The sequence below is a fragment of the Beta vulgaris genome, chromosome 8, assembly GCF_026745355.1.
Source record: "Beta vulgaris subsp. vulgaris cultivar EL10 chromosome 8, EL10.2, whole genome shotgun sequence".
NCBI classification, from domain to species: Eukaryota; Viridiplantae; Streptophyta; class Magnoliopsida; order Caryophyllales; family Amaranthaceae; genus Beta; species Beta vulgaris.
The window spans coordinates 1,113,429-1,136,576 of NC_079209.1; the positions used below are offsets into that span (position 1 = coordinate 1,113,429).

The following is a 23,148-nucleotide window of genomic DNA, read 5'->3' on the forward strand; positions in this document are numbered from 1 at the left end:
TCATGCTTCTTATACTCTAGCTTCTATGCTCGACTTTGATTTTTAAGGAGAGAAGTGGGAATTCTCCCTCGTAAGGCAGGTTGCCCCCGCCCCTTTCTCGTACTCAAAAAGGCAAAGAAAGAGGGCATGGGTCGCAGTCCTAAGACAGTGCCTATTGGAGTACCCGTTATAGTTTGAGTGTTGGGGTAGATGCAATTTGTCTAGGAACCTCTTTTTTTATTAAGTATCAACCGATGGAACGGGGTCTCAGACTTGCTTTCTTGTTCTCGGCCTTCAGACGAGATGCTCTAGGTGCTGCTGCTTTTAGCTGGAGAGCCGGCTAGTTAATATAGTGGTAAACCCAAAGCGAGATCAGATAAATAAACGGTTTTACATGTACGTGTATTTGGTAAATCTTAAATTGTAGTCAATTAAAATTGAAGTATATTAAGAATTATGTCGTTTTAAATCAATTGAGACCACAAACTACGGGCTCGGCTTGTTCGGTTCATGTGCTTGTCTCGGGTATTTGGTTGGCCCTGACCTGGTCCTGGACTTTAGTGAACATCTCCAATATAGTCAAATTAAATCACATATTGGAATCAGAGGTGAGGGTACTATAGTGATGATCGTTGAGATTAAGTAAGTAGATTGTATTGCAACAAAAAAAAAAGTCTTATGTTTGTTTGTAGCAATAACTTTTTGTTTATGTACATAGTGGTACGTTAATTTCTTTATTTTTTGTGCATATGACGGATACATAGTTGATGGATGTTAGGCTTGTTCTCCCCAGCTTATTTTCAGTTCAGTTCAATTTAGCTCTGGACAATACTTTTACTCTCACATATCACTATTCATTTCAGTTCAGTTCAATTCTGTTCAATTCTGTTCAGTTCAGCTGTTTTATGCTGAAGAGAACATGCATTAGTATATGTGAAAATTGGAGCATTGCCAACTAAAAATTTGAATCAGCAACCTGCCATTTTGTTGTTCTAAGAAGTGTTATTAACTTGTAACCCTATTTTAATATCTAACAACTAAACGTGATTACGTGATATCATAGAGCATTTAACATCCATCTTTGAAGTTGGCTTATAGAGAAAAAAAAAACTAGTATTTGGCCCGTACGTTGCCCGGTTGGTATTGTTGTTTCCGAACTTGATATGCATTAAGTTGGTTGAGATGGTAATTGTGTCAGGTATAATAGCAAGAGGTCAACGGGTTCAAATCTTGTTGCAAGCTAATTATATTTTTGTTATTTGACACGACTTATGTACACATTGGATAATTCTAGTGGAGTAACAGAGGTATATTTATATAGATATATGAGATGATCTTGTGGTTTGTAAAAGTTAATACAGTGTACCTTTTTAATTATTTTAGATGTATATTGTGGAAATTAAAGTAATCTCATTAGTTAGCTACTTAAAGACCAGACTCCAAGATAATACTATTACTATACAATATTAGCATAAAAATACAAAATATATCCTACGTATTAGCACATGCATACACACAACTTGTAGGGTTCACAAAAAATCCTAATTAACCTGAAAAAAGTCTAGCATATTAATCGTTGAAACCCCATAGTTTTTCTACTTTTCCCACATTCAATAATGTAGCAAAAATATAATCACAGTAATATAATAATAACATGTTGATAATGTACTTCATAGATAAAGTTACAAGATATACTTGATTAATCTTTACCATTCTGCACATGATTGATCGAATAAAAAGTTGCTTTACTTCAAATAATCAAAATTATTGACAAAATATATTAACATTAATTTGTGCATCACACGAATCCCACTCTTGGTAAAACTACAATAAAAATAAAAAAAATATCTTGAAAACAGATTTTAAAGGAAAAGTATGAAGATCTTTAAAAACAATTCGCTTTGCATGGACCCGGTTCAAACTAAAAATAGTGTGAATCAGGCTCAGGCACGTGACTGGTTAAGAAGTACTCACTTATAATATCAAAAATAGACACACTATATCAAAAATAGATACACTTATGATACATAGGTACACTATATCAAAAATAGATACACTATATCATACAGAGGTACACTATATCATAACTAGGTACACTATATCCTATAGGAACAGTATATCATAACTAGGTACACTATATCCTATAGGAAAATATTTACTTAAACGCATTACAGAAACATATACTATATCAAAAATAGATACACTATATCAAAAATAGATACACTATCAAAAATAGATATACTATATTATACATAGGTACACTATATCATTTTAACATATACAATATCATTTTAACAATATACTATATCATTTTAACATACACTATATCATATCAATATACACTATCCTAAACTATCCTAAACTCACGTGATATGGATCGGGTGCAATCTAATGAGTGTGCACCGAGTTCATATTAGTTTTTTTACTTTAAAAATTGAAAGAGGTATTATATTTATAGTTACTTTGAAGTTCCCAAGGAAATAGTTCTCGAATCGAATTGTCAAGTTGCAACAAATCGTCTCTTAAGGAATGCTATCTATTTCTCGAATCTTGATATTGTTCTACATCACATTCCATCGTCTTGTATTTTTTTCTCCTCCATTATATATATGGTCTCATGTTCTACGTGATGACAACTCTGTAGCTTATCACTTAGCTAAGCTAGTACCTTTTTCTGTTCGAACAAATTTGAGAAAATTACACTCCTGCTAGCGTTATCATATTTGTTTGCTCATCAATTCATCCTGCTACCAACACTTACTCATTGAGTGCAATATATCGTTGACGTCCAATTGATCTACCCTTATCTAACACTCAACCATACTGAAGTTGAAAATTTTGCTTGCTTTTACATAATTGGACAAATTGTCTGGTCATAATGAGATACTAGGATCGCCATGCACTCTACTTATGGCTATCTTAATCTTAACGTGTCAATAATTAGCATCTATTAGTAGCATTTGGCATTTTATATTATACTGTGTAAAACTAGCATTCTAAGATTAATCAATTAATCATAATTACGTACGTTTTTAAGTTAAATAACTTTTTCTAAGCAATTAATTTATAGATTGTCACGTAAAGTGGTTTTAAAATGTTACAAAACAGGATGTTATAGTTTGATTAATGCGGAACAAGTCAATGAAATAATAAGGATGAGAAAAACAATAAAGAAGATAAACATAAAGAACACAAGGATTTACGTGGTTCAGTCAAAATAAACCTACGTTCACAGGTGGGGGAATCGAGAGCTTCTTCACTATGATGGAGAAAAACAGAAAGAATAATTACAAGGAGTACTAAGTATACTAGAGGCTATACCCTTTTTTTTCTCTCTCCCCTCTCTCCTCTCTACTTTCAAAAACCCTAGCCTCCATTGTTGATTTTTAAAGGGGCTTCCATCGGTTTTTACCGTTGGAAAGCCCCAACCTTTGCTTTTTTTTTTTATTTGTTTTTAGGTTTCCAATAACGATTTCTCCCTCGAAAGACAGGGTTTTCGATCTCCTACGTAAGAAAAGGTTTTTCAATCTCCTTCGAAAGACAAGGTTTTTCGACCTCCTTCGAAAGACAGGGTTTTTCTCCTCTTTTAGAGGGGGAATTTCTACAGGTTACAATCCGTGATACTAGATCTAATGGATTGCCGTGAAATTATTTTGTTGGTGAAGAATTATGCGGGATCACAAAGGTTATCAATTTTTCGAACACGGTCAGATGAATCCGATGGAAATCATCCTCACGACTACAAGGGATCGTTAGATTGTCTCTCCAACAAGGCTGTATTTTCCAGCGATATAAGCGGGAGATGTTCCACATTGCAAGATTTGTTTGACGATCGAGGAAATTTTTGTTTGATTCAACTTATGTATTTGTTTGATTCGATTGCTTATGTAGATGTCGTATGACTTTTTATTAATGAATTAATTTTACTTTTCAAAAAAAAAAAAGTATACTAGAGGCTAAAATTGTGTGTATAATAAATACCAAGTGGGTCCTTTTATAACATAAGGAAACCCTACTAAACCCTAGAATATACTCTGCACAAAATCCGAAAAGAAATCGTGCATCCTGCGTCAAAATCTCCGTCGCCCGATCAGGCGGTCATCAAATTCAAACTGGCTGATGTCTTGGGCCACATCAAGCGTTGTGAGCCCGATCGTAATTCGCTAAGGGCATCTGATCCGGCGGATTTCCCCCGACCTGAACGGGCAATTCCCGTTCAACAATGCTTTGTAAAATAGCCATAACTTTTTCGTTTCTCAGCGGAAGTGGGCATATGACCTGTCATTGGAAATCTCTTTGAACAAGCTATCACCTCCAATTTGAATCACATCAAAACCAATTATATATTGAGAGATATGTGCATTTAAAGTCAGCGTAATGTCATTTTCACAAGATTTCAAGTCACAAATAACATAGAATTTGACGCGGATTCAGCTCAAAAGATATTACTATATACTGTCTCTGTTTTTAATAAGTTACCATGTTTGTTTTTCTTGTGGTATTCAACATGTAACTTTTATTATTGATGTTTCAATTACGTAGTTGTTAAAATTATTAAAATCGATATGTCAAAATTATGCAAGAGATTAAAAGAATTACGGAAATTTACTTTCCAATGCATTGTTGCTTGCATAATTTGGATTTATTACATAAAAATATATGTTTCACAAACTAAAAGGTGTCTAATTTAAAACTCGTGTTTTAATAAACTGAAACTGGGCTTATAATACTTCTCGAAAAGCTTGTTTTGATGGATGCATGGATCAACTTATACAATAATGAATTTCATAAGCTTAATATGACTGTTTTGGACTTTTTTTTGTTTGGCTATTTAAGGACTTTGAGCCTTTTGATTTCAACATTAATGAAAGGTTTTGAGAGCTCATGGTCAAGTGAGCCCATGTAATCAATTTGTGATACATAGGAGAATTCAAAAACTCATAACAAGATTGAGTTCGTATTGTGTCGGACTTGTCCGACACAATATTCTCGTCGGACGACTTCACTTGAGTTTCAGTTGGTCTTTATTTTTTTCAGGTAGTCTTCATTTGTTTAAGGTAGTCTTCATTTTTTTTCAGTTAGTCTTAATTTATTTTCAGTTAGTCTTCATTTTTTTCAATTAGTCTAAATGAAAGTAAGTTACCTCTAAATGAAAGTAACTTAGGTCTAAATTGTAACACCCCGATAATTCTCTCTTTCTAGAAAATACCTTTATAACAAACCTAGAGAATTACCCAGGCATTATCGCCCGTGTGATAACGTTTCGGCTTACTCAGAATTTTGCAGCGGAAAACTTATTAAAACAAAAATCAACTTTATTAAACTTATGAAACCAAATGACAATGTCAAACTTAACACACCAACTAAATAAACCTCAAACTTAAATGAAGATGTTCCTACGAAAACAACTTAAATAATACTAATGTCACAAAAGCCTCTCCATTCCAGATTCCCCAATGGTATGCATCTTCGAACCTGTAATGTCAATGCTTTCTTGACTCTGCTCCCCCGAAGGATCACCACAGGATCAATAGGCAAAGCCATGATCACAAACACAGACAAGCACGTAATCAGCAAAGCTGAGTACTACATATCAGACATAAACAATCCTAAACATGATACTACAAACCTAAACTTGCAGGGATAAATAATAACATAAATAAGTAATACTCGCAGACAACTTTTACTGAACTAACTTAACATTTTTATCACTTTAATGGAATAGTTATTAGACGAGTTGTCCTGCCAATAAAAATGAAATGGGGCGCGACTCCGCTTTCAAGTGACCTGCGATATCGAGGAACCTTTGAATAAAAAGGATGGTGATCAACCCATTCCTAGAAAAGCTATGGCACGCTCACCATAACCCCAACCCTTATGTCCAACTCTAGACGTGCACCAGTCTAAAGTCTATAACTTATTCTCGTTTCACTTTACGTTGCATTCATTTTAATACTTGTGTTGACACCACAACAACCAAATAACACACAATTCAATCACATAATCATAACAAATTCTTTTTATCTTTGATTAACAAGTGTTCACAACTTATCAATCAAGACTCCTTTTATTTCTTTTTATCCTTTGTTGAACCCAGCCAACAGAAATCCGTACCTTTACATAGGTATAATCCATACTTACCAAATAAGATCCACGGTTCTTATAAGATAAATAAATAATCTCCAAGAATCTATGTAACACATGATTCCAACTTACTTAAATTAATTCACTCACGAATTAATACCAAAACTGAACTTATTGCTTGCATCAAACTTCCATACAAACAAGTCATACTCTTACATTTCTTAGTTTACATGTAGCACACAGGCAAGTAACATGTAAACAATTTCAGTAAATCATATATATGAAAACAAGGTCCTATACATGATACTAATAAATAAAAACATCCCTAAGGCATGTTTCTAAACCATATAGCACGTAGACTATGTACGTACCTTGTATAAACGTAACGGTAGGCCACTTTTAAGCACTAAAAGTCCCCTACGATGAATTCTCCGCCTAAAACAACCAAGAAATTGAGTAAATACTTGTACTAAAAAAAATACAGCAACTTTAAAACGTCCCAAACCCTTTTAAACTTCTTTAAAAATCTTTTTATAATTTAAACTCTCATTATTTTTAATCCCTAGTATAGACAACTATTCTAGTGATTAAAAACCATTAAAAACCTTAAAATATTAACTTTCTGAATTTCCAGCAACTATAAAATTTTCTAAACCTTCTGAAAATATTTTAAATGAATATAAAAATCGTATTCCAATCAAAATTCATATTCATACTTTAAATATACGATTTCTAGTGATTTAAAACCCTAAAAATCACATCTTTCATGATTAAAACTAAAATAATAAATCTGAAATTTTTCTTTTATACATATGATCCGAAAAATACATATTTCATAATAAAATAATAACTCAAATCGAAATCATGCAAATAATAATAAAATAAAAATAAAAATTAGAACTTTAATGGAATCTTAAAGGAGAAGTAAAGAAAACAACCAAAATAAGAGGAGGAAAGAGGGCGCCGAGGCTGGGACAGCAGCAAGGACCGGCGGAAATCACGTTTTTCGGCTTCAAGAAAAGGTTTGTGACGTTTCTTGTTCAACAAGAAACGTTACTTAGCGAAGAAGAAACGATTTTTGAGAGAAATAATGAAAGTCACGCTTAAGAGGAAGAGGAGAGAGAAAATGTCGAGTGGGAGAGGAGGCTCAAGGATCACGTGCAAGGGAGGAGAGAGAAAATAAAGTGTAGGGCAAAAATTTTGGGTTTTAGGATATTTAAATAGGCTAATCCTATTGGGCTTAGGAAAAGGAATTCAATAATTAAAACAATAGGCTAATCCTATTGGGCTTAGGAAAAGGAATTCAATAATTAAAACCTTGATGACTAACAAGATGGGCTTGTTAGGACTTTAGTCATCAAATTATCCTTTCCCTTTTTATTTCTTTTGGGCTTTCGATTCCATTAAGTTTCTTTTCAAACATGCTTTTAATAATTAAACTCTTATTTAAAACACGCTTAATTAAAATATTACAAACTTTATTAAACTAAGAAAAATATTTTTAGTTGACTTTTAAAATAGTCAACCCTTTTTAAAAGTCAAATCATTTTCCAAACTCATTTGGATTTAATATAATTACATAAATAACTTAATATATTTATGAAAATCCTTTAAAAATGTGGGGGATTACATAAATGAAAGTAACTTAGGTCTAACTGAAAGTAAGTTAGGTCTAAATGAAAGTAAGTTAGGTCTAAATGAAAGTAAGTTACCTCTAAATGAAAGTAACTTAGTTCTAAATGAAAGTAACTTAGGTCTAACTGAAAGTAACTTAGGTCTAACTGAAAGTAACTTAGGTGTAAATGAAAGTAAGTTAGGTCTAAATGAAAGTAAGTTAGGTCTAACTGAAAGTAACTTAGGTCTAACTGAAAGTAACTTAGGTCTAAATAAAGTAAGTTAGATCTAAATGAAAGTAACTTAGGTCTAAATGATGAGAATGATTGACTTACGGAGGACTTGTTCAGTAGAAAACCTTCTTCAACATTTTTTTTTTTTGAATAGTAAAATTAATTCATTAATAAAAAGTCATACGACATCTGCATAAGCAATCGAATCAAACAAATACATAAGTTGAATCAAACAAAAATTTCCTTCATAACAACTACGATCGTCAAACAAATCTTGCAATGTGGAACATCTCCCGCTTATATCGCTGGAAAATACAGCCTTGTTGGAGAGACAATCTAACGATCCCTTGTAGTCGTGAGGATGATTTCCGTCGGATTCATCTGACCGTATTCGAAAAATTGATAACCTTTGTGATCCCGCATAATTCTTCACCAACAAAATAATTTCAAGGCAATCCATTAGATCTAGTATCCCGGATTGTAACCTGTAGAAATTCCCCCTCTAAAAGAGGAGAAAAACCCTGTCTTTCAAAAGAGGTCGAAAAACCTTGTCTTTCGAAGTAGATCGAAAAACCTTTTCTTACGAAGGAGATCGAAAACCCTTTTCTTTCGAGGGAGAAATCGTTATTGCAAACCTAAAAACAAATAAAAAAACAAAGGTGGGGGCTTTTCAACGGTAAAAACCGATAGAAGTCCCTTTAAAAATCAACAATGGAGGCTAGGGTTTTTGAAAGTAGAGAGGAGAGAGGAGAGAGAGAAAAGTAAAACCTTCTTCAACATTGTCACCATAAAACGGAGGAACACCACCAAGCATAATATACAAGATAACACCAGCACTCCATACATCTATCTTTTCATTGTATTCTCTTCCAGCTAAAACTTCTGGTGCTACGTAACACAGTGTTCCTACTATACCATTCATTCTCTCTCTCCCTTCTACTCCTCCAAACCACTCTGCTGACCCAAAATCACACAACTTTACCTTTAAACTTTTTCATTGTCGTCATCGTCGTCATCAACGAGACTAGCAGCAGGGCGTCATCAGTGGATCATCGCCATGAGTGGCGGCTAGGATGAAGCAGGAACACGACAGTGAAAGCCGCCGCGCCGTTCTCGCAACTTCATCCGACGAACATATTGGGTCAGACAGTCTGACCCAATAGTTTCACTTTTAGTAATCCCTTTATAATCTTATTCCTAAAACTATAAATTTTCATAAAACTATAGTCATAATCTTTACATATACTTTAAAATAAACGGGAAAAAATGTTATAAGCATGTGATATTCATTATAATAAATTCTAATTTTAGGTGTAACTAATCTCGGTAGTGTGTTGCAATTTTTGGGATATATAGTAAAAGTTGTACTTAATCCTGCTTAGATTAATACGAACAGAGAAATATTCCTCCACCTCCAACTAAACACTCTCTAACTAAACTGTACTCTTGGATTTGATCGTGCTTGCCACTAAGCAGTCTCCATTGAACTATTAGGGTCTGTTCTCTTCGGCATAAAACAACTGAACTTGAATTGAACTGAAATGAATAGTGATATGTAAGAGTAAAAGTATTGTCTAGAGGTGAACTGAATTGAACTGAACTGAACTGAAAATAAGCTGGGGAGAATAGGCCCTAAGGGGGTGTTTGGTATGATCAATGGAAACAAAATGAAAAGGATTTAAATAAAGAGGGGAAATGGAAATAATAATTGTTACCTTCAATAGTGTTTGGTATCCTTGTGGAATGGAAACAATTGAGAGGTTTATGATTGAGGAAGAAAACGTGATTTGTTTCCACTAGTTTGATAAGGGTAACAAATGGGGGGATTGTGTTTCTCTCCAAAAACGCTATTTGTTACTTAACACTCATACCAAACAATTAGAAATGAAAACGCTTATTTGAATCTGTTTCCTACATCAAATTTTTCTAATACTAAAAACCCTCTAACATTGACGACCACGGTACTCACCAGTCACATCATATGGAGCCTTGTCTTCTATGCATGGGAAATAACTTCTATACGGGTGCTAATCAAGTTGATTTCGGGTGCTAATCAAGTTGATTTGTCCGTGAGCAACTCAAGCACAACTCGTTCAAAAACAGCTAAAGTCGTACTAGAAGTGACTCTACCCAAGACCTTAATGAGTCAAGTTTAACAAGACTTCACTCGACTTTAGTTATTTGATAGTAACCTCGTAAGTTATTTGATAGTTTTCTATATACTTTAGTTACAATACTAAGAGCTACGTTTAGTAAAAACTAAAAACCTCTTCTTATTTAAGTTTTGTGGATGATTAAAATGCTCAAGTAAGTTAAATCTTTTGTACCTTTGACATTAAAATGGTAAATACAGAAAAATTCTCACAAAGTTTTGAACAAGTGCAACTTACTGCTCACCAATAGTATATTAGTATGTAACCGCAAAATGAACTACAAATTACACAATTAACTCAACTGACTGTAACAACAAATGACCTAGAAAGTAATGATACAAATACCTGGTTGAAAGTACTTAAAATTAGCTGTATTCTATAAAATGTAAGTATGTTGACAAGAGAAAAAAAAAATTGCACTAAACGTACATGATTGTAGGGGAAAAGGAAACTCTACTTGTAAAATTCTAACAAAGGGTCACCTATTTCCATTCCCTAAACTTCGCCAAAACTGCGACAAGGCCCTCAAAGCCCGAGGAATCCAAGTTCACTTGCTCTCTCCTTCTCAAATGTCTCGAAATACTGGTAAATGATGGTTACTGCAAGTAAAATACCAGTTCCTGAGCCAATAGCACCCATGAAATCTGCCAAAACTGTTAATGCACCAATGCAGATTCCTCCGAAGGCAGCAGCAGTGGGAATATAACGGTTGAGTTCTTTCTGCAAGTTTGAATCACGGTGTCCTGGCATAACCATTCCTTGCTCCTGCACAGTCGTAAGAATCAAATTGAGTATAATCAATTGTTTTATACTCCGCAGGGTAAGTAAGTGATCTTAAGTTTTTACATATGTACTTAGCAGTGACTGCCAAAATATGAGATCATCTTGTATTCTAACCACAACATGAGTGTAGAGAGCAAATGAAAACAAAGTGATATGAATATCTTAAATGGAGAAGACTCTATTTACAATACCAGAACATGATGACGATTAAATATGTGAAGCCAAATATATTTTGAATGGACTAGTTCAAGTTGATATCAATGTGCTTCTTTTTTAAGGTTTTCATTTATTCTAGCGGGAGAAGAGGTAAAAACATATATTCTTGGCATTCTCAGCTACCACCAGTAAACCACATTGAAACACTGCCCTACCGGCTACCACAATCTACTCTAGCATAAAAGTTCGATAAAAACTGGCACGTTTGACTAGCATATTCATCATCTAAAGTCCATAACTAATAGTATTATCTACAATTAAACAGTAGGCAAAAGTATTTTTCCTGCAGGGAGAGGAACATTAGGTTTGGTCCAAAGTTTATTTTGGTTTATACCTACCCAAGCGTCAGATTTGCCTTTACAATCTGTCCAACTGCCCGCCCCCTCCCCCCACAATGGACAAAACAGAAAGAAAAAACTAGGTTGCCCATCATCCACCTACTACAAAGTTAAGAATAATAATATAACACATGTCTATTAGGTACAAATTTATACACCACCGCCTGTAACAGGATTGCTAGTTGGCCCTTACAAACATTGACTGATCCGATTGACTTCTTTGAAAACCTGCCCCTTCCTCTACTCCTATTTTTGCTTTCGTTGAATAGTGTTTATATCAAACTTAGACGTCTCCATTTACATTTTACAAGATTTTGGAATTAAGCCTTCAATTTTAGAGATAAGCCTTAAACAACAATAAATCCAAAAATTAGTCTATAAAGTACCTTAAGCTGCTTAGCCACATCCCTAGCAGATGATCCAGAAACCTCAATCCATGTCTTTGAAAACAGAGCACATGCTGAAAGCATGAAAATTATATAAAACAGAGCATGGAAAGGATGTGCTGCCATTTCCGCCAAGCTGCATTTCCAGAACATAGGCATATGAGCAACTTTAATCAAGCTAATGGCGAAATAGAAACTACTTTAGCTAAACTGAAAAATGTACACACCTGGCTGGGGCAGTAACATAGTAAGCAAGACCACCAACTGGAATTGATTGATTGCCATATTCAGACTCCTTCCACTTTCCCAACAAATTCACAAAGAAGTTTCCACTGTATTTCCTGTATAGCAACTGCATAATCCCCATACATCAGAAAATCCTACAGCTATTTATAAAATGAACAGTGACAAGAAATACAATTGCCAATTTAGTACCTGTGAGATGAAGTATAGGTTGGTGACAAGAGCAGATTGAAGAATGATGGGCATGTTGGAGGTGTAAAACAACTTGATGGGGTATGAGCCCTGTTGGCCACGGGCATTCTTTGACCGTACAGGCAATACAACACGGAACCCTTGGAAATAGATAACAATCAAAAAGATCAAGACTGTTGCAAGCAAGTTGGTTACATTTGGAAGGTTCTGCCGATAAAATGCCTCTCGAAGGGCACGGACTTTGTCAGTCCTCGTAATTAGGAGGTGGAACAAGGCAATAACAGCACCCTCAAACTCGGCACCACGCCCAGCATTGATGGTGGTTGGGCTGAATGCTTTCCAGATGATGTTCTCACTGCAAACCAAGACACAAAAAAAAGATGATTTAGCTAATATGTATCATACCATCATGGGATAGAATCTACATCAACCAGAAGTAAAGCAAGTAGCTCACCAGATGTTGGTAGCAATGAAAAGTGAAATTCCAGAACCTAGACCATATCCCTTCTGCAGAAGTTCATCGAGGCAGATCACGATAATTCCAGCAAAGCAAAGTTGAAGAATGATAAGAATTGCGTTTCCAACACCAAGCTGGCCTACACTTCCATACATCCCAGATAAAACATATGCTACAGCCTCACCAACAGCAATCAGAATACCCAACAACTTCTGTGCACCATTTCTAATGGAAAATTAAAAAGATAGAAGTCAATTTCAAGTACAACTCAGACGATAAGAGAAACACTTAACTTCCAGCTAACCTGCACCACTCATGCAATCTACAATTAACATAAAGGAAGCCCATACAGCTAAAGGCAAATGCATAAGCATAAATGCACCAAAATCCTCATGTACTGTACTCTCTTGATCATTCAAAAGAATAGCACTCTCCATGGTTAGACAAACAAATACTCATTTTACAGAGATTCCAGTGATCAACACCTCCTAGTAAAATTTATTTTCAACAGCGAGATTTGAGCTTCTCCAAACATTAAAGACACATCTAAACCAAAGGCCAAAGCACACAGCAAAGAATACAAAAGCCGGTTAAGAGAACTTACAAAAGTGCACGGTCCTCACGGACATTGTTGTCAACCTCAATGATCTTTGACCCAGCCAAGAGCTGCATCACCAACCCAGACGTCACAATAGGGGTGATACCGAGCTCCATGACAGTTCCACGGCTGGAAGCGAGGATAACACGCATCCAATAGAATGGATCAGCCCCCGTCGTGGAGTGAATTCCATAAAGTGGAAGCTGACTGCACACCAGAAATATGAACAACGAAATAACAGTGTAGATGACCTTTTCTCTGAAGGGCACCTTCCTGTCTGCACTTTGCACCTCAGGAAGGAACGACAAAAACGGTCTGACCAAATGCAATACTCTAAATCCTCCTCCCATTCTGAAACTACTCAACTAATTCACAATTTATATAACCTGTCAAAACACATACCATAAATTAGTCACCATCAATACCTTAACACGAAACCGAATGCAACCATTACTATTACTACTAGGGCTAGTTAACATGTCGGAATCAATCGAGTTTGTGTTCAGGTCGATAATTTAAAGAGACTAACTAATATCTTCACAAAAAGTTCATACAATGCTTTATTACAATCTAAGAATAGTAATTACACCAATCAAAACAGCAATTGTTGCAAAAATAAGCAAATCGATCCACAAAATCAAACACATCGGTATAAAAATTCAATCCTACAAAATCAACAGCACAAAAAACCTAAAACACGCAAATCAACAGCTCAAAATCCCGAACTTTTTTTTCCATATTACTCATTCACGCATCGTGTTTATCATATCTCAAATCAAAAAAATAAAACATGATCTTTGAACTAACTATCTTCAAAAAAACGCGTGCAATTGAACAACAAACAACAAATCTGATAAATTCAAGCTCAAGAACAACACATTGCAGCACAAACACATTGAAAATCACGCACAATTTTAAAATTATGAAACCCTAAGTAAAATCATTATAGCATAAACTTCAAATCAAAATCAAGATGAATAAAGTGCAGAGTAAAATTGAGGGAATGTAGAGAGAGAAACTCACGTACTAAACGAGCAATCGGAGGAGAGAGAAAGAATACAGAGAAAAAGAGAGAGGAATAGAGTAATTAATATACACAAAGATTGCTGAATTCTTTTAATTATGGAAACTCATAAACAAAAGAGGAGGGCTCGTCCGTTATCGTTTTTTTTTTCGTCTTTGTTTTTCAACTAAAAATCGAAAACAGCAAATCAGAAAAAGTGGTTTTTACTTTTTAGTTGTCAGTTTTAAAAATTATTATGTTTTTAATAAATTTGACTAATTTTTTATACATTATAGGACATATATCATATGACTTTGAAAATAAAAAAAAAACAAAAAATAGATTACCACAATAATACCGAACGGGCCCTAAATTAATGAAAATATGTTTGGACTTATTGTAATTTGTGCATCGAGTATCATATCATATAGTCAGTTGGTTTTTTCTATGAGATTTTCGAATGACATGTTCAGGTTTTTTTATAAATTTTGTACCATGATATATTTCATCCGTCTCATAATACAGTGCTTGCATTTGTTTTTGGGTTTTCCAAAATATTGCGCCTATTTTCTTTTTATCAATTTGTTTGGAACATAAAACTTTCCAAAACATTTCTACTTGTCTTATAAAATATGAGTCCTTATCTATTGTTTTAGAACATTTATTGCTTCTAATACAAAAGTACCCAAAACATTTACTTAAATATATGTTTCGTGAAATCCTAAAATTCCTTCCATTTTTCTTAATTCTTGTGTAAAATGAAAAGCGAGCATTATATAATGGGACGAAAGGAGTAGCCGGTTTCGTATAATAAAGTCGTTTTTGAAAGTATAATAAGTTATTAGGAATCCCGTGTACCCAAGACTTATTGTTATCCAAAAATAAATCCAACATATTGTGGAATTTGGTTTTTTGGAGTTTTGGACATTTGGGTAGAATAGGAGAATTGTGTACGTGTTGAATTAGGAAGACTGAAAAGTCAAAAATAGGATGCGAGATTTTTTTATTTATTTTGAGATGTTTTTGCGAAATAGAAAATGATTGGGAAGGGGTCCACAATTTGGATATAGTGAGAAGTTTAGTGGGAAGGTATGCCACGGTGATTTATCCTATTAGAGTTTGACACGTAAGATTTTCCCCACTTTGAATTTGTAAGTTTTGCTCCTCAACGAGTCAACGACATAAACACAAACATCAACATGCAATATTTGTAAATAAATTGAATAAAAATAGCAAATTGGATACATATAACAAATTAACAATCAATCAACACAAAGAACAACTTAACAATAAGCAATTAGTAACATTTATATTTTGGTATTTAGATAATTAGGTTAATCAAATTAGCTAATCACGTGTTCATCAATAGCTTTTGAGGTAGTTTTTAGTGTTTGAACTAAGTCAGAACTCTAATAAGATGAAAAGTTGTGTTCGATGAAACAATTTTGGTATTTAAATTAGTGTTTCAGAAAAGCTATATTTATTAAATTTTGGGATAGAAGTAGCTTTTAGACTAGCTTTTGAAGATTAAATATAGTTTATTTTTGTTATTTATTTAAACTAACGATTAGTTAAAAGTTTGAAACAATTACTATCATAAAAGTTATTTTCACACTCAAACCTTAATATCTGACAGGAGACCGCTAGTATAACCGCTAATAGCTATCGCATGCAACTGCTACTTTTGCCAAACATGCCCTTCGTTTTATTGAAGTTTGTTGTGAAGAGGGGTGATCGATTGGCTCTCCACTCTAGCTACAGCAGTCGGCGAGACGAAGGTGTGGGTGGTGCCTCGCTGGTAAGCAAGTGTTTGGTGGGTCGTGGTAGCAGACTTTCCGGCGACAGTGGTGAGTAGTATTAGGAATTGGAAAAATGTTGATTCATCTTACTATGACATTGTATGAACATTCTAAAAAATAAGTTTAAAGCTGATCCCATAAAAAAGAAGATGTTTAGGCTAATCAACGCTCAATTTGTGTACTTTGAAACAAATGAATAAGTATTTAATTCCACTATGGTTGTTCTTTTAAATTCATAATACATTATGATTATTGTTAATCTGCATACTTCATTTCTTCAACTAATAAATCCCCCCCCCCTTTTTTTTTCTTGTATCATTGTTTTCTATTACTATTACCAAAGGATTTAAAATAATATCGTCTTATGATAAAATTAATATAATTCAAAATCAATATAGATAATCCTTATACACAAGTACGCAACTCCCTTTTTTCTTAAATAAAAACATTCGGGTAAAATACAATGGTTGATTATTGGCACTTGACACATACATGAATCAACATAACATAACGACTTGTGCTTCACGAATAGCTCCCTCAAATAGTATCACATTCTCTTTTTGGGATGCGAAACAAGAGTTCGAGAGTATGATGAACTGATTTATGTTTCATCCGTTTTGAAAGAAATGAAACGCTTATCTCTTTTATAGTTTTTTGAGAGAAATATTACACTGATTTTAAGAGGAAGTATGTATTTATGTATAGCAATCTTGACTCTCCGAGTATTAGGTGACCAAACTCCAAATTTACCATGAATTCCTATATTATGCCCCCACAATCCCTTTGCACTTATATGCCACTTTATTTTATTGGTTGTTGTTATTATTATAGTTCACCATTATATATCAAAAAATCAAAGACATTATACTCGTCTAATAGAAACGGACTAAGGGACTGTTCTCCCACCTTATTTTCAATTCAGTTCAGTAGTTCATTCAGTTGCGTTCAATTCAGTCGCAATCAATTCAGTTCAGTTGCAATCAGTTCAGTTGTTTTATATCGAAGAAAACAAGCCCCAGTAATACACAAGTTAGGATAAAAGATTTAGATTCATTACCAACTAAATAAAGCTTTTAAAGAATGAGAAACTTGTAAGTTCAGGATATTGATAGGTCGAGGAAGCAAGAGGCTAGTCCCCCATTACTCATGGAATATAAATGAAATTTACTAATTTTATAAAATGTGTATACCTAAACCCTAGTTTGTGCATCTGACAGACATCTCCAATTCTCCATATCTTCACTTTGCATCGCATATACGAGGTAACATCCTAATTTTTACACATTTACTGATGGCCAATGAAGACATACATCCTTACACTAGACATTGTTTGATCTGATCTTTGTAAAGGAAAAGACCTCCCTATTCAAGACCACACACACTCACAAGTCACAAGTTTCCGATACAAAAATGCCATCATGGTATCGGAACCAAAATCACAAAACCTCGACCGCCATTTGTGCCAAACGTGTTAGTAGATCATCCTTCAATATTAGTTCTGTTCTTCACCTCTAAGATTCAAGCTGGCAACTTAAGTTTTGAATTGTTTTTCCAGCTGCCAAAAGGGAAAAAGAAACGTTACCTCGTTTCACACACATTTGGAAGGGCAACATCAACATTAAGTGACCAACTTAAATGTTCTTTACCTGACAAAGTAGTAGTAAAAGAAATCTCCATAGAGGGCAGTTTGGACAAGACCAGAGACACAAGCTGGTGAAGCAGAAACTCGAGTTAGATACTTATCTTGGTGATACCTTTGTTTACTAAAGAGGGGGCTTACCTATCCATCGAGTGAAATATATCTCTGTAAAGTAGCGGTAGATCCAATTGAAGATGTAGAATGCCCTATATGCCCTGGGGAACAAAAGACATGTCCTTTTACATGTATGTTTTAAATGGAAACATCAATCAGGAGATAATTTTTTACCCAAGCAATGGCATGGATGTTAGCAGGCTAATATAGTACTCATACTTAGAGATCATGTAATAGTTAATTTGATAACCGGAAGCTGATGCTAGGCATGTAAAAGATATCTTACGTTCTTCATTTCCCCATCTCAGTAAGTCACAAGCTCACTGACTATCAGTCAACAAATATTGTGTGTTCTTATCCCTTGGAAAAAAAGATCGTTGCGGACATGAGAGACACATCTATGTTATTTTTGAATTAACAGAACGTAACTACCTAGAAATGACAGAAAATATTTTATCAGATACTATCCAAATTCCTAGCCAAAAGATGCAGCAGGGGCTTTTCATGCTTTTCTCCAACAGATTTAGCAGAATGACTGCCACAAACTTTTCTACCTTTAGCTTTCTGATGAAGTACAGATCCTTGTTCATCATACTCTTTAAAGTTTTAGAAATCTGAATTTTCTCATATAAAAGAACATAGAAATGCAAGTAAGATGCAGAATGAAAAGCTGAATAGTTGAACAATATGCATACAAGGTTTACAAACATTCCAAAGCAATAAAATTCAGTGGTAGTAGGGATGAAAGAGAGAGAGGGTGTCTAACTCAGTGAAACCTAGATTAAAATTTCGATGCGATTTGCTCTGAAGACATGTTTTGTAATAAGCACTTCAATAGAAATCTTGCTAGGTAAGACTATAAGGTCATCTCAGGAAACTACCAAAAAAAGAAAAGCAAAAGAAAGTGAAACAACGAGCATATTGGTTGAGATAGCAAGCAAAATATTTCAGATAAGATTGTTTCCGTTGGGATAAAGAAGATGCACCTTGTAGTACAAAGGACAGGTCAGCAAATATTTCAGTATCCCTATTTCTAATAAACTGACATATGTAAATTTAAGAAGACAAGGTTTCATTACTATTTCTGACCTATCTTAGAATATAATTTTGTTTTAGTCACCACTACATACCCTTTTCTAGAAAGTCTAGCAGAAGCAAATTTGGTTAAACTTTCTAGTGATAGGCCCCTGCAGAAGATTGCTAAGAACTAATATTGTAGGGGGAGGGTATTTTAGATATTATCTCTTTAGTTTACTTGGGGAATAAGTTGGGTAGTTTGCTAAGGGGAGTAGTATAAATATAGAGGAGTTAGAAGGGAAAAGGCATCTGGAAAATTGATAACTTTAGTGAGAGAAATGATTACTTGGGAGAGCTCCAACCTCTCGAATGTTGGTTAGGTTGTAATTGGTGTTATGCATCCATACAATCATATCTTAGTAGTTTTCTCTTTAAATATTCATTAGTAATTCTTCTTAATTTCTCTAAATCTGCTGTTATGTTGAGAAATTAGCTAAGAGTCATTTTGGTTCTTAGCAAAGATTCACCAAGTAAAGGACCAATGCTGCTTCAAAGAATGGTTTTTCTTCGTTGTCTTTCTCAATAACCCAAGAAACCCTCTAATTTTACTATTGTTATCGGTCTAAATTGAAATGGAAGAATGAATTCCAAGGACATGTAACTAGATAGTCCCCTGTTCACCATCTTGTTAAGATATTCACATGGGACAGGGGATATCCAATAAGGTGAGAACAAGTGATAACACAGCCACACTAAGTCCATGGTGAGAAGTCCAAATGAATAAAGATATACTAATAAGTAACAAGTGAGATAAATGAATGACATACCCAAGAAAGAAAACATATTGAGATGTCAAGTTATCAACGTTTCCACTTCTTTGTAGCAGGACAAGCTGGGGAAGAATAGCAACAGCTTCCAAGTATATAGAAAATGCCCACAAAACCTGGAAAATATAAATCATTAATGGAGCTGAAAATAATTAAATCTGTCCACACATGTAGTAGACTAACAAACATTACTTTTATTAGAGAAGGAACAGATAAAATCCAGAAGTATCCCATCCGACATATGACCTTGAGAAATTTAATAGTGAAAAAGAAAGAATTACAAATAAGGGAACCATGAGAAACATCCTCTTACCTTATAATATAGAGCAATATAAAATTAGGACCCTAGATTGCACAGTAATGCGGTAATGCCAAAGAGCTCAGAACAAATGTTTTGCTCACCACATGCTTAGAAAAATCCACTTATTAAGAAAAGCGAAAGTGTAGCTTGTAATTGGAGTTTTAAGCTCATTAATTTGTTGGCGGTTAGCATTGCCTATTTGCATAGACACATACCATAAAAATTTACAAGGCCCAGAACATGAAATCAGTTTGCAAAGCAAATAAGCAACAGGGAAAAGAAAGATCACCAAACACAATCTCTTAAAGAAAATAAAGATAAAGATCAATGAACACAAAATTAAAGTGGAAAGATATCAATATATCAGAAAGGAAAAAGCTGGGCACAATCGAGGAAGCACAAAGATCCTATCTAAGAGGGTCTTATTTAAGATACTATATATAATGACAATGCCTATAGACATTCTGTATATGTGTCATTATGTTGGGAAAACTACTATCTGAGAGGGTCTTCAAAGGAGTAGACTGTCAAGCAGGTAGAGATAAAGAAAATTTCCTCAGAATTATGGAGAGGAGTGAAACAAGATCCTTAAAGAAAATTCTCTACAAACTTGCACATGTGAGTATGTGACATGTGTGATGTTCAGCAATCAGACACCAATGACATACAAACAAGGTCCTTAAAGAAAATTCTCTACAAACTTGCACATGTGAGTATGTGACATGTGTGATGTTCAGCAATCAGACACCAATGACATACAAGTTCTATGTAGCCGCATGAAAAGTAACCATGACCATCCAAAGATACTTTTTTCATGGATTGTGTTACATGTTAGCTTTATATATAGGCACAACGATTGTTTTTACTGTATTGCATTACTTTCTACTGTAAGACTTCTCCTGTTAAGAGCCTAATAAAGTCAATCCTCGAAACTCTTCGCATTATTCGATATCACTTAATCGAGTTTGTGCAGGTAGCTACAGCTAGTCAGTTCTTCATTTCTTATGCAATAAGGACCTTGGTACTCTAAATTCTGCACCCATAACGACTACAAGACAGGTGAACTTGCTTCAAATTTATCATGTTTTCCATTTACACTGTTGCTAAAATGAGTGTCTTGCTAGAACAGGTGTCTGCTATAAATGCAGCTTATCAGCATCCTACTCTCATGCTTGTGGTTTACTCATTCCTTAAGTCCGTCATAATAATTTGGAGCATAAGACCCTTGACCTATTGGTCCAGTTGTTCTAAACTTGGTGATATATTTTAATGATCCATCCTATGCTAAGCAATTAATTGAACATAATAACAATAGGCCTCTCAAGTCTCAATCCCCACCCAGAGAAGAGAATGTGCAACGTATGTATGACGACCTCCCTGAAAACATTCATCTAATATGAACCAACCTTGGGAGTTCGGAGAACAAGATCATATTACCATTAGGAAACAGAAAAGCATAAGCAACAATAAGTCCCCAATATAGAGGTAACTAGATAACTAGAGTTAGATTTCTTTCTAGGTATGGCTGAAGGTTCTCACAAATCACCATGTCACTCAGCAAACAGAAATTTCATAATGCACGTTCTAAAGATAAGAAGCATATATCAGAAACGAAATCCCTAGACTTACCTCTTGCAAGGTGAACTTCTCATGAATGAGCAGCGCCAAAACAAAGCATCCGAGGACAATAAAGTAATATCGGAAAGTATCAAGAGCTTTGTCATATGAACGGCTGATGACAGGGTGGAACCTCATACACCAAACAATAGCCAAAGAGCTCACAATGAACACAAACTTCATCACAGTATTATAGACAGATATAAAATCTGTGAATAGATCGAGGTAGCGAGTCAAAAATACAAGTGCATATAGCTCTTGTGTCTTCAGAGAGATGCCTGACAACAAAGTTACCAAAGAGACTTCAGCTAGTGTTTAGAAATTCAAATTTTACTCACAAGGCTTCAAAACAATCATCTCCTTTCAGTTCCTTCCCCACAAAATTCTCCATTGGGTCAAGCCCCACCACAATTTAGATAATCTTAACCTTAAGGGGTCTTCTAAGTTTCCAAATAAACGGGTTCATAATCTTGAGGTCGGTAACAAAGACGTGCAAGAACAAACATTACCTTCTTAAAATAAATGTCTCACTCAACATTTAATATGAGCATGTATTACTTAAAAAGTGAAGTTCAATATGATCACTTTCATCATCCATCTACTCAAAGGCAACAATAGTTCATACTTCATAATGATTACCAACAACAATTTATAAATTAGATATTCAATCATTAATGGTGTATATGATGTTGATACCCTGATTTTCAACGATTCCATATACAGCATTTGTTCCCAAACATATAGTATGAAAAAACAAAAAGTTCATAAAGGGTGTAAATTAGGAATTTCTCTGAATGTAAAACCTTAAACAATCAACTACAAATTCTTCTCACAAATGTGCAACAAGTTTCATAAGAAGACTAACAAAGTTTCAAAACAAATAAAAAAATTTCAATAACAACAGACTTAAAATTACAGCTTATCTAGCATAGTTTCATAATCATATTTCATTTTCAACTATTTTGGTCTTTCTCCAACAACATTTTCCACATTACGACAATTCATCACTCCATCATTTCAACTTCAAATTAAACCCTAGCCAACAGAAATTATACATCCTGATTAATTAAAACCACTAATTTACGAGTAATTTCAGCTAATGCTTCATAATTTTCTCCAATTTCAAGCACTATAAAAATGTCATTAATCAACAATCTCTTAAACAGAGCATAAAAGAAATGCAAAAAAAATTGATCAAAATTCAAAATGGAAAGAGAAAGGAACCTGAACATGATTTAGTAGCATAAATTTTGAGAAGTAACACTAGAATACTAATTAAATGAGTCATGTCGCCAGCAAATCTGAAGATATTCATGGTGATTTTTTTTGGTGTGAAGAACAGTGAAAGTGTTGAAGGAAGAAACCTTCGAAATCAGAATGTTAAGGGTTTTGATTTGCCTAAGATTTTACAGGGGAAGAAAATAAGGAGAAAAAATGGGAGAAAACTGGTTGAACTTTGGGAATGAGAATTACGGAGAGGAGAGAGAATTGACGTGGTGTGGTGGTACGAGACGGTGGGAGTTCTTTCCACGTTTTCGTGGTTTCTTTTGTTAGG

General features: G+C 34.4%; 2 protein-coding genes across 2 annotated transcripts; both read right to left on the reverse strand.

The window, feature by feature from the left end:
* Positions 1-10,279: 10,279 nt before the first annotated feature.
* On the reverse strand, positions 10,280-14,440 carry LOC104900522 (uncharacterized). Its single transcript, XM_010687948.4, has 7 exons — positions 14,300-14,440; positions 13,283-13,662; positions 12,676-12,903; positions 12,222-12,576; positions 12,014-12,138; positions 11,787-11,922; positions 10,280-10,828 (listed from the first exon to the last, which is right to left on the reverse strand). The coding sequence occupies exons 2-7, from the start codon at positions 13,624-13,626 to the stop codon at positions 10,589-10,591; spliced, it is 1,428 nt and encodes a 475-aa protein (XP_010686250.1). The 5' UTR covers positions 13,627-13,662; positions 14,300-14,440; the 3' UTR covers positions 10,280-10,588.
* Positions 14,441-17,227: 2,787 nt separating this feature from the next.
* Positions 17,228-23,127, reverse strand: LOC104900523 (ER lumen protein-retaining receptor A). The gene is made up of 6 exons (XM_010687949.4): positions 22,818-23,127; positions 21,606-21,871; positions 19,676-19,791; positions 17,859-17,932; positions 17,725-17,788; positions 17,228-17,633 (listed from the first exon to the last, which is right to left on the reverse strand). The coding sequence occupies exons 1-6, from the start codon at positions 22,906-22,908 to the stop codon at positions 17,597-17,599; spliced, it is 648 nt and encodes a 215-aa protein (XP_010686251.1). The 5' UTR covers positions 22,909-23,127; the 3' UTR covers positions 17,228-17,596.
* Positions 23,128-23,148: the final 21 nt, after the last annotated feature.